This window comes from Pantherophis guttatus, chromosome 4 (assembly GCF_059756535.1).
Source record: "Pantherophis guttatus breed Tessera chromosome 4, ASM5975653v1, whole genome shotgun sequence".
Taxonomy (NCBI): Eukaryota; Metazoa; Chordata; class Lepidosauria; order Squamata; family Colubridae; genus Pantherophis; species Pantherophis guttatus.
Window position 1 is genome coordinate 45,757,823 of NC_142066.1, and position 18,765 is coordinate 45,776,587.

Consider the following 18,765-nt stretch of genomic DNA (forward strand, 5'->3'; position numbering starts at 1 on the left):
ATGCCATTTCCTTTTTCTCCAAGGCAATTGGCTATTGGGAAAGATATTATATGATATTAGAAGAAAAATCTTGCAAATGTTTCTGAAATTAATGGCTACATGTAATATTATAACTGTGGATCATCCTCCTAACTCAGAAGAATGTAGGGCCACTCTTCCTCAAGTTCTTAAAAAACTGGTTTAGATAGCCCTCTGTTGGGTATGCAGTTAAAGCTGATTGTGTATGGCAAGAGATTTGACTAGATGACTTTATAAGGCCTATCTGGATCTATGAATCAATAATAGCCCTCCCCAATTTATTTTGCTATACCTGTAGAAAAAATTTAAAAGAGCTTTAACCATTATCAACAGATGGAGATTTTATAGTTTAGGAACTCATTGAGAATGGCCTTACATTGACTTTTTGAGTACATACTTATATGAGTCCCATTACATGAATGAGATTGAGTACTATATATTCTTAGTAATTTCAAACATTAAAGAGCTTTTTGGCCTCCATTTATCAAAAACTACAGTGGGGCAAAAAAGTATTTAGTCAGCCACCAATTGTGCAAGTTCTCCCACTTAAAAAGATGAGAGAGGCCTATAATTGTCATCATAGGTAGACCTCAACTATGAGAGACAAAATGAGAAAACAAATCCAGACAATCACATTGTCTGATTTGGAAAGAATTTATTTGCAAATTATGATGGAAAATAAGTATTTGGTCAATATCAAAAGTTCATCTCAATACTTTGTTATATATCCTTTGTTGGCAATGACAGAGGTCAAATGTTTTCTGTAAGTCTTCACAAGGTTGGCACACACTGTTGCTGGTATGTTGGCCCATTCCTCCATGCAGGTCTCCTCTAGAGCAGTGATGTTTTGGAGCTGTCGCTGGGCAACACAGACTTTCAACTCCCTCCAAAGGTTTTCTATGGGGTTGAGATCTGGAGACTGGCTATGCCACTCCAGGACCTTGAAATGCTTTTTACGAAGCCACTCCTTTGTTGTCCGGGCGGTGTGTTTGGGATCATTGTCATGCTGAAAGACCCAGCCACGTTTCATCTTCAATGCCCTTGCTGATGGAAGGAGGTTTGCACTCAAAATCTCACGATATATGGCCCCATTCATTCTTTCCTGTACACGGATTGGTCATCCTGGTCCCTTAGCAGAGAAACAGCCCCAAAGCATGATGTTGCTATCCCCATGCTTCACAGTAGGTATGGTGTTCTTTGGATGCAACTCAGCATTCTCTCTCCTCCAAACACGACGAGTTGTGTTTCTACCAAACAGTTCTACTTTGGTTTCATCTGACCATATGACATTCTCCCAATCCTCTTCTAGATCATCCAAATGCTCTCTAGCAAACTTCAGATGGGCCCGGACATGTACTGGATTAAGCAGGGGGACACGTCTGGCACTGCAGGATCCGAGTCCCTAGTGGCGTAGTGTGTTACTGATGGTAGCCTTTGTTACGTTGGTCCCAGCTCTCTGCAGGTCATTCACTAGGTCCCCCCGTGTGGTTCTGGGACTTTTGCTCACCGTTCTTGTGATCATTTTGACCCCACAGGGTGAGATCTTGCATGGAGCCCCAGATCGAGGGAGATTATCAGTGGTCTTGTATGTCTTCCATTTTCTAATTATTGCTCCCACAGTTGATTTCTTCACACCAAGCTGCTTGCCTATTGCAGATTCAGTCTTCCCAGCCTGGTACAGGTCTACAATTTTGTTTCTGGTGTCCTTCGACAGCTCTTTGGTCTTCACCATAGTGGAGTTTAGAGTGTGACTGTTTGAGGTTGTGGACAGGTGCCTTTTATACTGATAACAAGTTCAAACAGGTGCCATTAATACAGGTAATGAGTGGAGGACAGAGGAGCCTCTTAAAGAAGAAGTTACAGGTCTGTGAGAGCCAGTAATCTTGCTTGTTTGTAGGAGACCAAATACTTATTTTCCATCATAATTTGCAAATAAATTCTTTCCAAATCAGACAATGTGATTGTCTGGATTTGTTTTCTCTTTTTGTCTCTCATAGTTGAGGTCGACCTATGATGACAATTACAGGCCTCTCTCATCTTTTTAAGTGGGAGAACTTGCACAATTGGTGGCTGACTAAATACTTTTTTGCCCCACTGTATGTCTGAATTGATTTTTATTAGACTATAAGCAGTTAGCAAAAACTCAGAAATATGTATATTGCCCAGTGTATGATTTTTCTAGATGAAACTCTATTTGTAGATATTTAATTGAAAACTAATTTTCTTTTTTCAAGCCATTTATTATTGATGGTTTCAAATTTGATCTTCGGATTTATGTGTTGGTGACATCATGTGATCCACTACGAGTATTTGTTTATGAGGAGGGACTTGCACGTTTTGCAACATCTACGTATTCAGACCCATCACAAAGTAATTTGGTGAGTCAAAAGGCTGAATTCTGTTGACATAAGTAGTCATACTAAAACATCAGTGGATTTCAATTTGAGCCCATCACTTTTTTGGGAGGGATGTCTCAATATTTCACCAAAATTAATATTTAAATGTCACTAGAACAGAAGAACCTTTACTACTGAATTATACTGATATATTTCTCACACTGGTGGATTGACAAGTGTTGGCAATGGTCTCCTTAAATATGACTGAGATATTCCTCTAATTTCAGTGAAGATTAAATCTGCTGATTTCACGCACAAAAACACATTGCAAACTATCATTTTTTCCCCATACTACTATGTAAAGGAGTATCCAAACATGGAAGTGTCACCTTTTGTTAAATTGTCAGGTGCAATGGGATCATTGAAACTGCCCCTTTCATATGTGTGCAGTACATGTGATGCAGGTTAAAAAGGGACAGGGCCTGTGCCTACCATTTTGTATGCTATTGCTTTGCAAAGGCTTCTGATTCTGTTGTCCTCCATGTGTCCTCACCTTCCCCACCTGGAATAGCAAGCGCTTGCTTTATTGTCCAGTGGAGATGCATTGAAAACGTCTACTACCTGGTGGTTCCCTCCAAACTTGCTTTTACCTGGAAATATTTCTTTTCATGGTCAAGATGATTATGATTATGTTAATTAGCCAACATTTAAGAGCACAGCAAAGCTGCCCTTCAAAACAGCAAACAAACAATGGGAAAATTACTGTCAAGCTGTCTTATGAGGACAGGGGAAGCCATAGGAGCCAACAAAAGGAACAAGTTATAAATTCCCATTGATGGGGAGTGCATTGTTGTTGTCTTTCTTTTCAACAGCAACTGAATAGCTAGAAGTCTGCAAAGTCATGGTCACATGCCATGGTGGTGCCAGTACTGAATTAGCACACCCATTGTGTACGTAAAGGCCTATAATTTACTTTACATTTTCTGCTTCTGAGCCTAGATAACTATCTCTGCTTCAGAATTGATTTTTGTAAAAGACAAATACTTGGCAGATTCAATTTGGAAAAGAGAAGCAATGCAAGGGAGAAAGCACTTAACCCTTTTTTGTCTGTACTTCTCCACTTCAAATCACTGCCTCCAAACACTTTTAACCCTGCAAGGGTACAAATGTTGTTTTTTTAATAGATGTTTTTATGAGATACAGACTAACATCCCATAACCAAGGTAAGGCTGCAGAATGTATAAATCAGATGTTCCTGTACTATATCTCCCAAAGTCCTTTATTATTGGCCAGGTTGCTGAAAGCTGTGATTCACCATTTTTTGGAGAATCATGCAGAATGAATAAAGTATTTTATCTTTCTTTATTCATTTTAGTGCAGACCATGGAATAGTCATCAGCCTTTAAACCAGTATATTTTTCTTTAATATATATTTCTTATTTGTTTTATATGTGATCTTAGTTTCTCACAAAAGTGCTTAGGTAGATATGGGTTCCTTTCAGATCTATAGTTATACAAATCTCATGTTGCTTTCTTAAATAATTTATTTTTATCAAGGAATTTAGAACACAAAAGTTTCATCTTACTGCCTCATGCTACAAAATTTTTTAAAAATAATTTTTATGTTATTGAAATTCCATTATCAAATAAATTATTGCTCATCTGAAAGGAGATGTAAAGGCCAGACAGTTTAAGCTTCCCACAAAATACGGGTGTTTCACACACCATTCTCTGCCTCTCCAATCCTGAGACTAGAACATAAGTGGGATTAAAATCTCCCTAGTCTAATAACCTGCTTGTTGTTTAATTATTTACAGGACAATGTCTGCATGCACCTGACTAATTATTCAATTAACAAGCACAGCGCTAATTTTGTACGAGATGAAGATTCTGGTAGTAAGAGGTACAGAATGTTTTCCAACATAATCCTAGCTGGGGGATGCTGGAGGCTTACTTTCATGAATCTTTACAGCCATTTCAGACTTGTTTAAGAAACAATTCTCCAAATTCAGCTGGCACATGGCTCATTCTCTGTCATTAGGTGATGTAAATCATTTAAAAAGCTCAGATGAGAAACAGCGGGAGTCTGGAGGAGGCGAGAGGAGCATAGATTTATCCCCCCTAAAGGAAGCACAAATGAATTTATTGAAATGGAACTGCTGGGTTGTTGTCTCTTGTTTTATTATTTTTTCCTTTAAATCTTATACAGAATGGTCAGTTTGATCTCATTACTGCCACCTCCTATTTTTCTCTCTCCTCTATCTAGGTCACTACCAGAGTTCTTGGACTTTCAGTTGATCGCTTGCAACGTTTTAATTTGCTGTCTCCTATTTTTCTGCAGTGTTCTACCCACTGCGGCAAAAACTTGGCTTCCTTTGCATAGTTTTCCATAGCATCCTCATGATTTTCCAGTAAATGGGTCAAGTATGAGCAGTGCAGTGCTTGCTTCTGCAGTGCAGTGCTGCTGTCCAAAACCAGAATCTGCAGTGTGCCAGATCAATAAACAAGGAAGAACAGATATTCCGGTACCTCTAATGCCAAGATATTCAAGAAGTAATTTGATTCTCACTCAAATTTATAATCAGGCCAGAAAGTAGAAGGAAGATCCTGATTTAGGAAAAAGGGAATGTTAACAGTGAAGTATAAAAGTTTTTAGATCAGAGATATGCAATGTATTTTTAAAGCAATGCCTATTGGATTAGCCTTCATCATGCAATAATGGAGCAGCATATTAGTGGATCAACTATGCTGGATATAGTAAGAAAATATTTCCTGCAATTGTACAAATTGTGAAAGAGAGTAACTGTATGATCCTAGAATTCACTATATTGTTCTACATTTCAAAAGAACTGACATCAATAAGCTAAGGGAAAATTAGGAAGAATTCCATGGATAAAAATCCTAAAAGGAAAATCAGGAAGCTTGAGAAAGGCCAAAACAATAATATTAAACAAATTAAAATGAGAAATGAGACCACTATGATTATGTGAAAAACTTTTTAATAAACTAAGGAAAAAAGGACACATTTCTAATATCAAATATCAAAAGCAAAATATTAGAAATCAGCACAAATCTGTAAGAATGGAATGAGGAAGGTCAAAATTCAGAATGAGCTGAGATCTTCAGTGAATGCCAAAAATAACAACAACAGTGTTATTTGGGTATATGAAGAATAAAAAAAAAGTCCAAGAAATGGCCCCAGTTGTTGGAGCAGGTCACAAAATGGGGACAAAAGCAGGGGTAAAATCTAAAATTTGTTACTACCAGTTCTGTGGGTGTGGCTTGGTGGGGTGGGCGTGGCCAATTTTTTTTTTTTTTACTTTTAAAAGCATTTTTTCTACAACCTCTTTGGCTGAAGAGGTTGCAGAAAAAAATGCTTTTAGAAGCCTCTGACGATCAGGCAACTCAGCTGGGATCGCCAGAGGCTTTTAAAGGCAACCTCTTCGGCTGAAGAGGTTGTAGAAAAAATGCTTTTAAAAGTAAAAAAATGTCTCTGATGATCGCGTGGCTCAGCTGGGCATGGGGGGTGACTGCAGGGATTTTTGCTACTGGTTCTCCGAACCACCTGCCGCCATCGCTACCAGATCAGTTGATCCGGTCCGACCGGGAGCATTTCACCCCTGGACAAGAGGAACTATTAATTGTTATTCTGCATCTGTCTTTTCACAAAACAAAGAAGCCATATCTCAAAAGTGGCAGAAGAGAAATGTAGGCAATGATAAGAAAACACCTAGTTTATTTGATCAATTCAGGTTGCAGGATCAGATGGATTACATCCCAATATACTAAGGAAATTGATAGATGGGAATTAATAGATTATAATATTTTTAATAATAGTTTATTAAAATTAACTGCAATAGTAAAAGATAATACAAACTAAAAAGAAAAATAGAGAAAATAAAAGATGCAAGGAAGTTAGAAAAAGAGGAAAAAAGAAAGAAAAAAAAACAAACAACTTTGTACCTTTATTGTATATAACCAGTTTCATTATCTTTTAATTAACAGATATAAAACTCTTCATCCCATAGCTCAATTATTAACTATAGACAAGTCCAATAAGCAACATCTTTTGCAATCTAGGTAACAGCAAAAGTCCAAACAGAACCCTAAAATAAGAATATTAGACTCACCATAGCATATTTCAGCTCTTAACTGTAAGCAAGTTCAATATACAATGTCTTACCAGTCCAAACAAATTCTTGTTCATATTGTTTTCCAAAACAGTCATTTCAGATATTTTTTTTGTTCCATATCCTTTTCTGTAACAGCTTTTTCTGGGAACAGACTGTTCATAAGAACACAGCTGACATTATTGATTTAAGATGACAATGCCATTCCTCAAAAATATCTCTGAACATCATTATAAATCACTTATCTTAATATGTCTCTAATATCAAAACAGTCTTTGTTTTCCATGAAAATGCATTTATCCTTTAAGATTAATTTCAAAATCTTAATATTCCAAATAAAATATTCCAACATTTTCTGAGCCCTTTAATCCATTTAAAGTTTTCTGTAACCAATACCTTTCTTTATTTTGAATTCTTAAGCTTATAGAAGTACGATTTCATTTTCTTATATTAAGAATTGAAGGCATTGTTTCCAGTTTTGTCATTTTAAAGTTCTTTCAAAGTTCTTTAAAACAGTTAATAGATAATTTCCAAAAGTGATTAGCAAAGGAAGTATGACTTGAGTGTTCTTCATGAGCAATCATATGGAACTCAGTGTGGACAATTTGACATCCTCTCTCCAGAGAGGATCTAAGGAACAAATCAGCTTTCTTAGCAAACAGTTGTTGACTCTGCTTTTTGCAAAGCCATCTTCGATCTCCCATTTCTTCCCCAGACGACTGACTCACTATAATCTTTTAGAATTCTTGGAGCCTAGGGGAAGTGCCATAAGGTAAAGAAGAACTATTGTCGCTCCAATATGTTTTTAAAAGGGGGGGGGGAATGGACCCAGGTAACGGACCAATCAGCTTGACATCAATACCTAGAAAAATCATAGAAAAGATAACCAAGCAGTGGGTTTGCAAGTACTTAGGAAAGAAAAAGGTGATTACTGGAAGCCAATATGGGTTTATTATAAAATAGGTTGTGCCAGACAATCTTATTGCTTTTTGCAAAGAGATTAGACTATTGTGGGAATCCTCTAGATGAAGGATGAAGAATGCTCTGGATGAAAATACCAAGGCTTCAGAATGGCATCTGATAAATTGGATCTAGCCTCCTTCTTGATTTATTATTTATTTATTTGTGTCAGAAGCATCATTTTAAGGTTTTATGCATAGGTATAAATTCAAACATAAAAATATTATTTAAAACGTATAAAACCCTAGTTTGGTATTTTTGCCCAGAAGCATGCAACATTGATTGCATTCTGTTGCATGGTCATAACGTCCTCAGGAGTACATTGGGCTGTGCGCAGAGGGGAAGTTTACGTGTGTGTGATACTGTAGGTCTCTGTATTCACAGTGGGCAAAAGCCACGAAGTGTACATGTAAAAATCTATTTAGCAGTTCCCAAACTTGCTAATTTGAAAGATGATAACATCTTCTAATACTGTCACATCATCCTATCACAGAGGAAAGGATCTGGATTTATTATCTGTAGTACTTGAGAGTTGGGCAAGAATTAATGGGTAGAAACTATATCAAGAAGTTCAAACTCAAAGACAACTTTCCAAAGAGATTACAAGAGTTATTAAACAATAGAGCAGACTGCCTCATAGAGAAATTGCATTGCTAGAAATTTTCAAAACAAAGATTTTACAGGTACTGTACTTGTATGAGATGGTTTAAGGATTCCTGCCCTGAGTAGGGGATTGGATTAGAAGACCTCCAAGGCCTCTTCTGATTCTATGATTCTATGCTGTATCTCATTCATCTAGTTGGTAATTTCAGCTGTGGGATTGTTTTATATACCAGACTAGTCCTGAAGTTACACGTTGCTCTGAGGTAATGGATTCAGCCAATTGTGGATTATTCAGAAATCCATGAATAACACAATATGTGAATCAAGTAATTTCTAAGTGTTAATTTATATTAGTTATTATAAGAGCTATGCTATATTGCTTATTATTCTAGTCTAGATTCATGTATTTGAAATAAAAAGGTTTGCATAGCACTAAGAAGATAGATTTAATTTGAGACTAATTAAAAAGTGGAAGAGAAGAGTGAATTGCACAAATATATTGTCTTATGTTCTTATTCCATCCCCTTACAGGAAGCTGTCTACCTTTAATAAGTACATGGAGCAAAATGGTTATGATACAAGGCAAATATGGAAGGATATTGAAGATGTTGTTATTAAAACATTGATTTCAGCTCATGCTGTCCTCAAGCATAATTACCTTACTTGCTTTCCCAACCACACCATGTGGAGTGCTTGTTTTGAGATCCTGGGATTTGATATTTTGCTGGATCGAAAACTCAAACCATGGTTGCTTGAGGTATGTACCTTCTTTTGAAATAAATAGATCTCCCTGCTTCCACAGAAAACTTTTAGACGATTGCCTTTCTTATTCATGGAATTTTAAAAAATATTTGCAACTCACTATTTTCCCAGCCACTTCTGCTTAATATTTCTTATTGTGAACTCTGCTGTATTTTCTAATTTGTAGCTCCAAGAATTATCCACTGGAAGGATTCTTGGATTCAGAATGTCTACTCCTCTTTCTCTCATTTAGAGTTAAGACAACTTCTACTCTCCCATGTTTTTCTCAAGCTCTACTCTAAATTCTTCCTTTTCTACCTCTGCTTCAACAATGGGTGCCTTGTGGCAATACTTCAAATCACATAGATTACCAGCAGAGGGCATTAGACAATTGAGAATGTTGCTTTAAAATTAAACAACAATCTTGTGTTTGGGAATTACTTGGGAAGACTCAATCGATTGTACAAAAAAAAAATCTGCTAGAAGACTTAGAGCAATAATTTATCTAGCTAACTATCTTTTCCTCCCTCCTCATAGTATAACCGGTCACATTCTATGCCAGGCTTGAGGATGATAGTTAATAATTATTTTTAATGCTCTATACCTGATAATTTCGGAAGAAAATTATTGCTTAAAATACAAGTTATCCTCTTGGTTGTTTGGATCTATCTAAAAGTCCAGCAGTGGGATTTTCTGAGACTGTGAAACTTTGTGCACTGAAATATTTCTCTTTAGTTTGAACCTATTGCTTATCAATTTCAGTAATGTAATACATATTTCTTGTGCTTTATATATTTAGTTTGCTGACCTTTCACAGTACAAATTAGTATGATATCAGTATTAGAAAGAAATAAAGGCAAGAAAATAATACTATCTATTACACATGCAAATTTATATAATTGTATTGTTAATATTTATGGTAAATAACACTGTGCCACGACTGAGATCAATACCAAACGTTTTATATCATGAATTCACATGTAAATTACTATTATCTAATAGCCTTTCCAAACATATAAATATTTTATATAGGTTCTGCTTCCAGGTTTTTATATTAAAATTGTATTATCCTATACCATTGTAAAAAATTAATTATAAAAAGGATCTACTGGTTCATGAAAGTCCCAGCAAAGGCTGTTACTTTTCCAGTTCAAAATTCTCCAGTGTTGGCTTAATTTTCCTCATAATGAGCAAGGGCCACAGAGAAAGATCCTACAACTCTCCTTAACACAGAGGCAGATGTGCATGTAATAAGTAAAGTCAACACTTAGGGAAAATATTTATTAATATTTGAATCTGTGTATGCCCAGAAATGCAATCTGATTATTATAGATGATAATTGCAAACACTTGGAAGGTATCACAACCCAGTTGCTGTCATAAACACTAGAAGCTTTTCTTTCTCTTCTGTCCTCCCCAAAACACTTGCTTTTTTTAATTGCAAAACTGCAGCAGCTACAAATACATTCAATTTCTGTGGTGGTAGGTGAATCATTCTCCAAGCTTCAGTACGGATTCATGGCTGGATAAAGAAGTAAAAGACCAACTGTTATATGACACTCTGGTATTGATCAACCTAGGAGTATGTGATAAGCGCAAAATCTTGGAAGTAGAGAAACGGCGAGGAAAAGAAAGGCTTCTCAAGCAATGTCGTAATCGTGAAGCCAGGTGTGAAATTTTTAATCCATTTTCTGGGATGGCAATGTGGCAATGAGCATTTATGATCCACTTGCAAAGCACCTCTAAATAGCATAAATTTCCATCACTCTGGCTTTCAGAACTTGAAATTTCTGTATTTACATGCAGTTTTCAATTTAATTAGTAGCCCTGTCAAACAGATACTATATATGTTTTAAAATAAAAAATAAAATAAAATTCCGTTGTGTATACGGTATATAGTCTGATCAGCATGAATTAGCAAGATGATTGCTGTAGCATCAGATAAGATGGAAGGGAATTTAAAGTAAGTTATTTTAATTTGTTTAAAGGATAAATATAAGAAGAAATTTATTCATGTATGTTTTGTGGAGTGTATGTTGGTCACACCCTTAACAGGACAGCCAGGCCATAATTGTTGCTGTGCTTCAATTTTAGATGAGGTTATAAAATGTACAGGATTAAAAATAAATTACACATTGCAACTGAAAACATTAGTAATTAAAATTCAAGCAAAATTCTACTGCATTGGAATATGAATAGGTAGGCAGAAATGAATCCTTTATTTAGCCATTCAGACATACTGTAAAATTGTACAAACATTGCCCTTTTTTGTGCCTATCTTTCTTTCTTTCTTTCTTTCTTTTTTTGGAATTTAAGGGACTTTTGCATTACCCATAAAAGTAGAAGTGCAGCCTCTATAGCTGCAGCTTCAGCCTTTGATTTCCTGGAAAACATCCCACCTAACTGAGCTTTTAATGTGGCAGAAGAACATGATTAAGTATACGGAAAATAATTATGTTAATTGTACTGAATCAAATTAAAATTAAATTGTATTTACTGTTGTTCTGGCCTCACCTTTCTCTAGGCATGCTTCCCCTTAGTTCGCTACTCTGTGCTCAGGTGCACCTGAAAAGTGGAATGTTCCACCTTATACATAACAGTGGAGCAAAACAGGAGGAAACTCACTATTTCTCTAAACTTTGCAGAATTCTGCAGGGTTCAAAGTACCCCAAAACTAGGTTCTATAGAACTGTGCATACTGGAACTCCTTTTATTTATATATTATTTTAATATATGAAAAAAGAAAGAAAAAGAGAAGACAGAGAGAAAAAGAAAAAAACAGAAAACAAGCAGATAAAAAAGGACAGAAAAAAATATACATATATGAAATCATTCAATGTAATTTTTAAATACATAATTCAAGCTTGATCAAACAAAATGATATTAGTTTTTTCATTATAACAATAAAGAGGCAGTTCATAAAGAACAAGGGGATATTGGTAGTCCAGATTTTAGCATTGAAAATAATAACTTTTGAAAAGTAATATTTTTTGCTACCTTTGTGCCACAATTCTTCATGTAATCATAATTACAACTTTTTGGACCTAATTCTGAAATGTATTTACCCAGTTATACTTTTGATTATCACAATAATAAATGAGCAAAGTTTCAGATAATTTTTAAATAAAGCAGTAGTAGTGTATCAAGCTTTTATCATAATGGAAAGTGATCCTTGCTCATTTTATACTTCAAAAAAATAATAGACATGTTTATATGTTTAAAAGTTCTAAGTCATTCAGTAAATGTAAAAAAAGTTTTTATTGAATTAACCTTATTTTAAGATTTTAATGAATATATTTACTATACTTTAGTATTTTGGCTATTGATTTCTTAATATGGGATATTTAGTTCTTTGTTTCAAAGCCCTTAGAGGTAGTAATATTCACCTTAATAACGCTCCTTAATTATTTAAACTATACTCTCAAAACCATCCAAAGCACATTCCCAAATTATTATCAAATTTGGAATTTAAAAAATTGTTGTGATGATATATTTCAGATGCTATCAGTGCATCTGGGCCAAATTATATTAGTAAACATTTTAACAGAAATTGACTTGCAGGTAAATGTTTACTGATAAAGCTAAAAAATCTAAGAAATTACACAACCACCCCCATTATATGACCGCCATAATTCCAATAAAGAAAATTTAGGCAGTTTCCTTTCCATTAATTCTTAATACCTAATTTCTTATCAATCATGTATATTAAAAAAAATTGCACAATCAAATATACATTTACAATCATATTTTTAGCAGTGTGATAAACTTATATATTTATCTGGAATGCACATAAAATATATTTGAGTCCTGTTGGGGCTTCTGTTTTACTAAAAAAGAAAAGATACAAAATGTTATCTTTTTTAAAAGGTCTCCTTTAAGCTTAAAAAAAAAAACGGAAATAGTTGTGTAAATTTCTGCCACAGACCCGGCAGCATTTATTTTTCCTTTCATCCATGCTACTTTCGGTGTCTTGTGAAGGAACTTGTTAAGTTATGCCTTTCCTGGCCTTGTTTTCCCCTGGAAGGGAAAAGGTAGAGAGGGTGAGGCTAACTATCCACCTCTGCGACCAAGAAATTTCTGTCTAATAAGCAAAAGCAAAAAGATCAGAAGATATTTTGCATATTTACATGCTTAAAAGCTAAGTTAAAAATTTTTAGTCCAGCATGCATGGAGCTAACTGAATATGACTTGGACAGCAGAAAATTGAGATGGAAAAAACTCCCACTCTGAAGTTTTAACAGGTTTTTTTTTGGGGTGGTTTTGTCAGAGCCGAGGAATTTAAGAACTGCCAGGCTGTGTGGCTTCAGCAAGCAGAGGTCTATGAAGAAAACAACACAGGAGGTTATCGCCGAATATATCCTGATTCTGATTCTATCAAATATGATAAGTTTTTCCAACAGAATAGTTCACTTTTCCAGGAAACAGCAGCTTCCAGAGCTCGTGAAGAGTATGCAAGGTAAGAAAGAGCATTTGTTTTTTATGTAGTTTTATTAAAAATTACAACTAAAAAGTAGAAACTAATGCAAACGTAAAAAAGAATAAAAACAGAAAGTTCAGAAAAGAAAAAAATAGGACAAAAATTTGAAATAAAAAGAAAAATAAGAATATTGTAAAGAAAATATATAATGAAATTACTTCCTCCTTCATCACAACAAACATGAACAATTTAATAACTTAGCACTTTCTCTTAAAATACAACAAATGATTCTTCCGGTACCCCATCTCTTATCTATAAACTAACTTTAAAAACCTTGTTGTTGAATTCTGATCCTCAAAACTCTGTTAAGTATTACCAGAGATAACAACATGCCTATTTTAACTTTGATCATATAAATCAACTTTATGTTCTTTCCTTTTATGTTGAATAATCTTGATCTTTAGTCCATTCAAATAACGACTTTGAGTTTGATTTGTTTTCATTTTTTCTTTCTTTTTCCTTCTAATAAAATTCTTCAAATTTTAACAAGTCTTATTTGTAAATTCAATATAGGAAAGTATCCAAACCATTGTTTTGGTTTGTATTTTGTATATTTTTTATAGTGTTTAGCCAGTTTCATTTGAATGCTCAATCTCATGTTTTTCCATATCATTTTTGTAGCCTGTCATTTTTAATTAAAAAAAATCATTTTAATTTTAATTTTTAAACCTAGTTTAGGTCAGTCTCAGTCTTGTCTGATAAAACCTGTCCTTTTTTCATAACATCTTAAATACACTGTTTGTGAAGAGGCAGACACCCTTAAAATTAAACTCTGGATCCATTGTTCATGAATAGCCCTTAATATTCCATTGTTAAAATATCTTGTTCCATTCTGTATTAAAATTTAAAATGATTAAAATTTAAGTATTCTTCTGCTGTAATTTTAGTATTTAGTTCCTTCTGATTCCCTCTAGTAGCCAATTTCAAAGTCCCATTCTGTCAAGGTTTTTTTTTAAAGACAATTCAAAACAAAAACATTTTCTCACAAGAAGGATTATTATAGTTAATTCCACAATTAATTTCAAATCCATCTGGACCCTTAGTTTGTATCCAATACAGCTTGTGGGAATACAGCTTGTTTGCAACTTTCCAAAATTGAAAGTTCCAGTCACCTTTCCCTATTTATTCTTAAAACAGAAAAAAGGTGTAAGTCCTTAAACTTGTATTTAAACTCCTTTTGCTAAGGATTAAAAGAAATATTCCTAGTGCTTGGTATAAAATATATCGATCTGAAGGTTCCTAATAGCTGAAAAGCAGTTAACAAATAATTTCCAAAATTGTTAGAATTGTTGATTAGAAAAGGAAGTACGCAAACCCAATGCCTTTTTGAAGGTGCCAACTGCAGCTTTAAAAAGATATCTATTCTTTCATCTCCCAGAGCTCTAAACCCACCAGAAACCTCTATCTTGCTCTCTCCTTGTAAGGAGCAGCTATCCTCTCCTTATCCATAAAGGGCTGGACCATTCTGCACCTCTTCATTCTACTGAAGGGCATCAACTTTGCAATTTCTTCCCCGGAAGTCAAGAAAGAGGATTACTTGATCTATTGTGTTTTAAATAAAATTACAGGGACTAATTTTTAACATTAAAATGTTACTAAATTTAATTCTTCATTTTGTGTTTTAACAATGCTAAGTAAACTGGCAAGACTGTAGAAGGTATCAGCAAGTATGTATGAGAGAGAAAGACAACAAGGGTTTTCCCCCGTTCTTTAAATAAATGATTTTTTAGATGTCTTGCGAGATCAGAATGCTGAAATTTACTTTGTAACAAAATGTTATTTATTTTTTAAAATTCTGTCCTATCTTCCTAATGCCAAGCAAGGAAATTCATGGCAATTTAAAGCCAAAAATAAATGGAAATCAGTAAAAGGAAAAAGGGAACTAGGCAGAAAAAGAAATCAAATTAAAGCTGGCAAGTACAGCAGATAATTTATTAAAATAGTGTCTGCACTGTTTTTGCAATGTGTATTTCTAAACAGAAAAAACTTAACCAAACAGCAGAAAAGTATGGAAGTCAATTTGGTGCTGTGAGGCAGGGATTATCATAGATTAGGACCAGCTCTCAAGAAGGTTCATATTGTTTAAACAATATCTTTGTTTGCTTCCATGAGTCACCATTTTCCACAAGCTTGGATACCAATTGGCTTCCAGGTACAGTTGAAGCTGCTGGTTCTGGGGCGAGATTATTTGAAAGATCATCTGTCACCAGTGGTTTCTTTCCCCATGCAATAAGATACGAGTTCTATTAGTTAAACAATATCATCTTGTGGGACCGTAGAAGCACACTTTCAGAGCCTGCCCTCTGAAACAACATTCCCCAAGAGATACACACAACTCCCATTTTATACACTTTTCATACGTCTTTGAAAATGTGGTTTGTCTCCCAGGCCTTGGATTAGGTTGTTTGTTAAGGCTCTGGTAGATTGGGAATTTAAAAAAAAAAATATAACGTGGGTTTTTGTATAGGTGCAGATGTTTTTCTTTGAAATTGTTTTTCTTTTAACCATGTAAGCTGCCCTGAATCATTCAAGAGTCAGCCTACTAAATCTACATAAAGAAATAAAACACTTCACTTGTATCAGATACACAGAATATTGTTCTGAAAAAATATTTACACCTATATCTGCAATTATTTTGAGCGGGAGAAGAAGAAAAGAAGAATGGGAAATATTTGCAAGAAACCAAATTGATAGTATTCATTTATCAAGTAGGCTTGACAGACTTTTGCATTAAGTAGCTGGTCTCTGTTTAATCTGCAAGAAATTTGAAATTTGAAAATCTTCTAATGAATAATAAGTTGAGTAACTGCTGAATTCAGAGACAGCAGGAAACATTTTCGGCTTTAGCACAAATCAACTTCCAGAATACAGTCTAATCCTCAAACTCCACATTTCCAGCTCCTTCCCCATTCTCCACCACCAGGTCCCTTTCATGGAAATTTCTGCAAAATTTGTTCCTGAAAAAAAATTGTAACAGCCTTTGTATAATTGTATTAACCCATTCTTTTTTTTTTATTATTGAAAAAGTTTTCAAATACAAATTCCCCCCCCCTTTTTTTTCCCTCTCCCTCCCCCTCCCTAACCCCCCCTCCCCACCCATCCCCCCTGTGACTTCTTCATAACAAAAAAAAAAACCTAGTTCATAACAGCTTACTTACTCCCTCCTCTAGATATTTATTTTATTTTATTTTATTTTATATTGGATTTCTATACCGCCCTTCTCCCTGAGGACTCAGGGCGGTGTACAGCCAGATTAAAAAACATGCAGAACAAATATTAAAAACAATTAAAAGATATATAAATTTGGCCCAATTAAAACTCATTTGCCAATTAAAAACGTTTAAAACATTTAAAAACAGTTAAAAATTTCATCTTAAGCCAGCCCGGCTTGTTTAAATAAATGGGTTTTAAGGGCGCGACGGAAGGCATTGACCTTTACTTACTAAAAATATTATTAATATTATAATTATAACATCCCCCTTTATCCATACATTTCAGAAAAGAGAAAAGAAAGGAAAAAAAAAAAGACATTATACTATGACATTATAGAATAACTTCTCCACTTTAAAACTATACGATAAGTCCTACTTTAACATTTAATCTTCTATATATATTACTATAACATTTCAAAGCGGCCTTCCCCATAAAATCTAGTTTAACATTTATTCCACTCTATCCATTTCCTCCACTCCCCTAAATATATCACTTAAAAATCCCTTTTCTTAGACTAATCAATCTACTAACTAGCTTATTCACCCACTATCATGCAAAATTACCATACACAACATTTCTTAATATCTTTGATTCACTGCCCACACTACTTAAAAATATATGTCTATATTTTCCATTATATCTAAATAAAAAAAAAGAAAAGACAATGACTTTAAATTTATAATCCATATAGTATCTTCTTTGAGGTCTTTCCACTGGATTGGTACCAACATCCATAATCGGGTAACATAGCTTGCTGGTGCAACAGTTTATTCAGGATCTTCAATCATATCTGCCCCCATCAGTAGTAAATATCTTCTTATATGTATAAAAGTAAAAACAACCACCCGAGTGACATTATAATTATATTCCATATAGTAATAATTGTGGGTTTCATCAGGATTATTGATTCCCATCATCGTAGTGGGTAACAACCCGATCTTCTGCATGCCCCAGCATAATTCTCTTGCCTTGTGATTCAAGATAATATAATATGTTTATCAACACAAAAAGAAATTCCAAAATGGATAATTCAAATCCGTCAGTTTAAGGCTCGTTTCACGTCCCCAGATTACGGCCATGCAGAGATCTGCCACAATCCTCAGGATGATATTAACCAATACGTCGCCTCTTGTGTGTTTACACATAATCATTCATATTTTAAAGTCACTGGCTTCACTGTTGCCTGATTTAGAAATTTCTATTTTTATGCCACCTATTTCTTTTTTTCTTTTCTTTTTGTGGGTTTGGTTTCCATCCTGGTTTCCTTTTTACAAATTGTGTATCATCTGGTCAGTTTTTATTCTGCTTTGTAGATTGGTCTTGTTGGTTTTGCTTTTGTATCTCATGTTTCTTTTTTATCCCTTGTATATCCCCTAATTGGTTTCCATGCTTATCCTTGCCTTGATAAGTCATCACATTAAGGTTAGATGCCACTTCTCTCAAATTTGTAGATAGTCCAGCTGGGGTATCCAATAAATCCAAAGGCAATTCATCTGGTACAATCTCTGTAATTCGATATTTTACCTTTATTTCCGGCTCCTTCTGCTTATCCTGTATTATATCTGAAGATGTTAAGTTCATTTTCAACCTATTTTGATAAAATTCTTCCGCTCTTTCAACAGTATTTAGCTGATATCTTTCTCCTTGGTATCTAAATATAATACCAACTGGGGCGTCCCACCTGAATGGGATATTTCTCTTTTTTAACTCATTCACCAGAAAACCAAATTTCTTCCTTTCCATCAATATCTTAGGTGGGAGTTCCTTGTAAATCCAAATCTTTCTTCCATACAATTGCAAATTAGAATTGAAGGAATTTTGCACGATATTATTCCTAATTTCCTTATCTGTAAAATAAATCACCACATCTCTAGGCAATTGCCTTTGCTTGGCAATCCAGGAGTTAATTCGATAAACTCTGTCAATCCTACAAAACACTTCGTCAGGTTGAACCTTTAGAATCCCAGCTAGAAATTCAGAAGATATTTTCCTTAAATCATCTCTATTATTTTCCTGCAAACCTCTTAATCTTATCGCATATTCTGTGAAATTATATTGTACCATTAAAATCTCTTTTTCAATCTTCTGTTGCAGATTTTCTGCATTACCATACTTTTGATCAGCATCCATTTTAGGTTTTTCTTCTAAGCTATTATCCTGAGTGTTTGTCAGATCATTTTCAATTTTTTGAATTCTATTGTCCAATTTATCTTGAATTTCTTCCATTTTAGACTCTAGTACATTAGTATTTGTGTCCAACTGTATCATAAATTCTGTAAAGCCATTAG

The 18,765-nt window shown here is 34.4% G+C and overlaps 1 protein-coding gene across 6 annotated transcripts in view; it reads left to right on the forward strand.

The window, feature by feature from the left end:
* TTLL6 (tubulin tyrosine ligase like 6) overlaps nt 1-18,765 on the forward strand; it is a 48,386-nt gene that overhangs the window by 11,718 nt on the left and 17,903 nt on the right. For all 6 annotated transcript variants that reach the window (XM_060691584.2, XM_087892054.1, XM_087892057.1 and 3 more), the window contains 5 exons: nt 2,253-2,396; nt 4,172-4,257; nt 8,579-8,804; nt 10,274-10,455; nt 13,055-13,243. In XM_060691584.2, the coding sequence (XP_060547567.1) occupies nt 2,253-2,396; nt 4,172-4,257; nt 8,579-8,804; nt 10,274-10,455; nt 13,055-13,243 (827 nt within the window). The remainder of the gene's footprint in view (nt 1-2,252; nt 2,397-4,171; nt 4,258-8,578; nt 8,805-10,273; nt 10,456-13,054; nt 13,244-18,765) is intronic.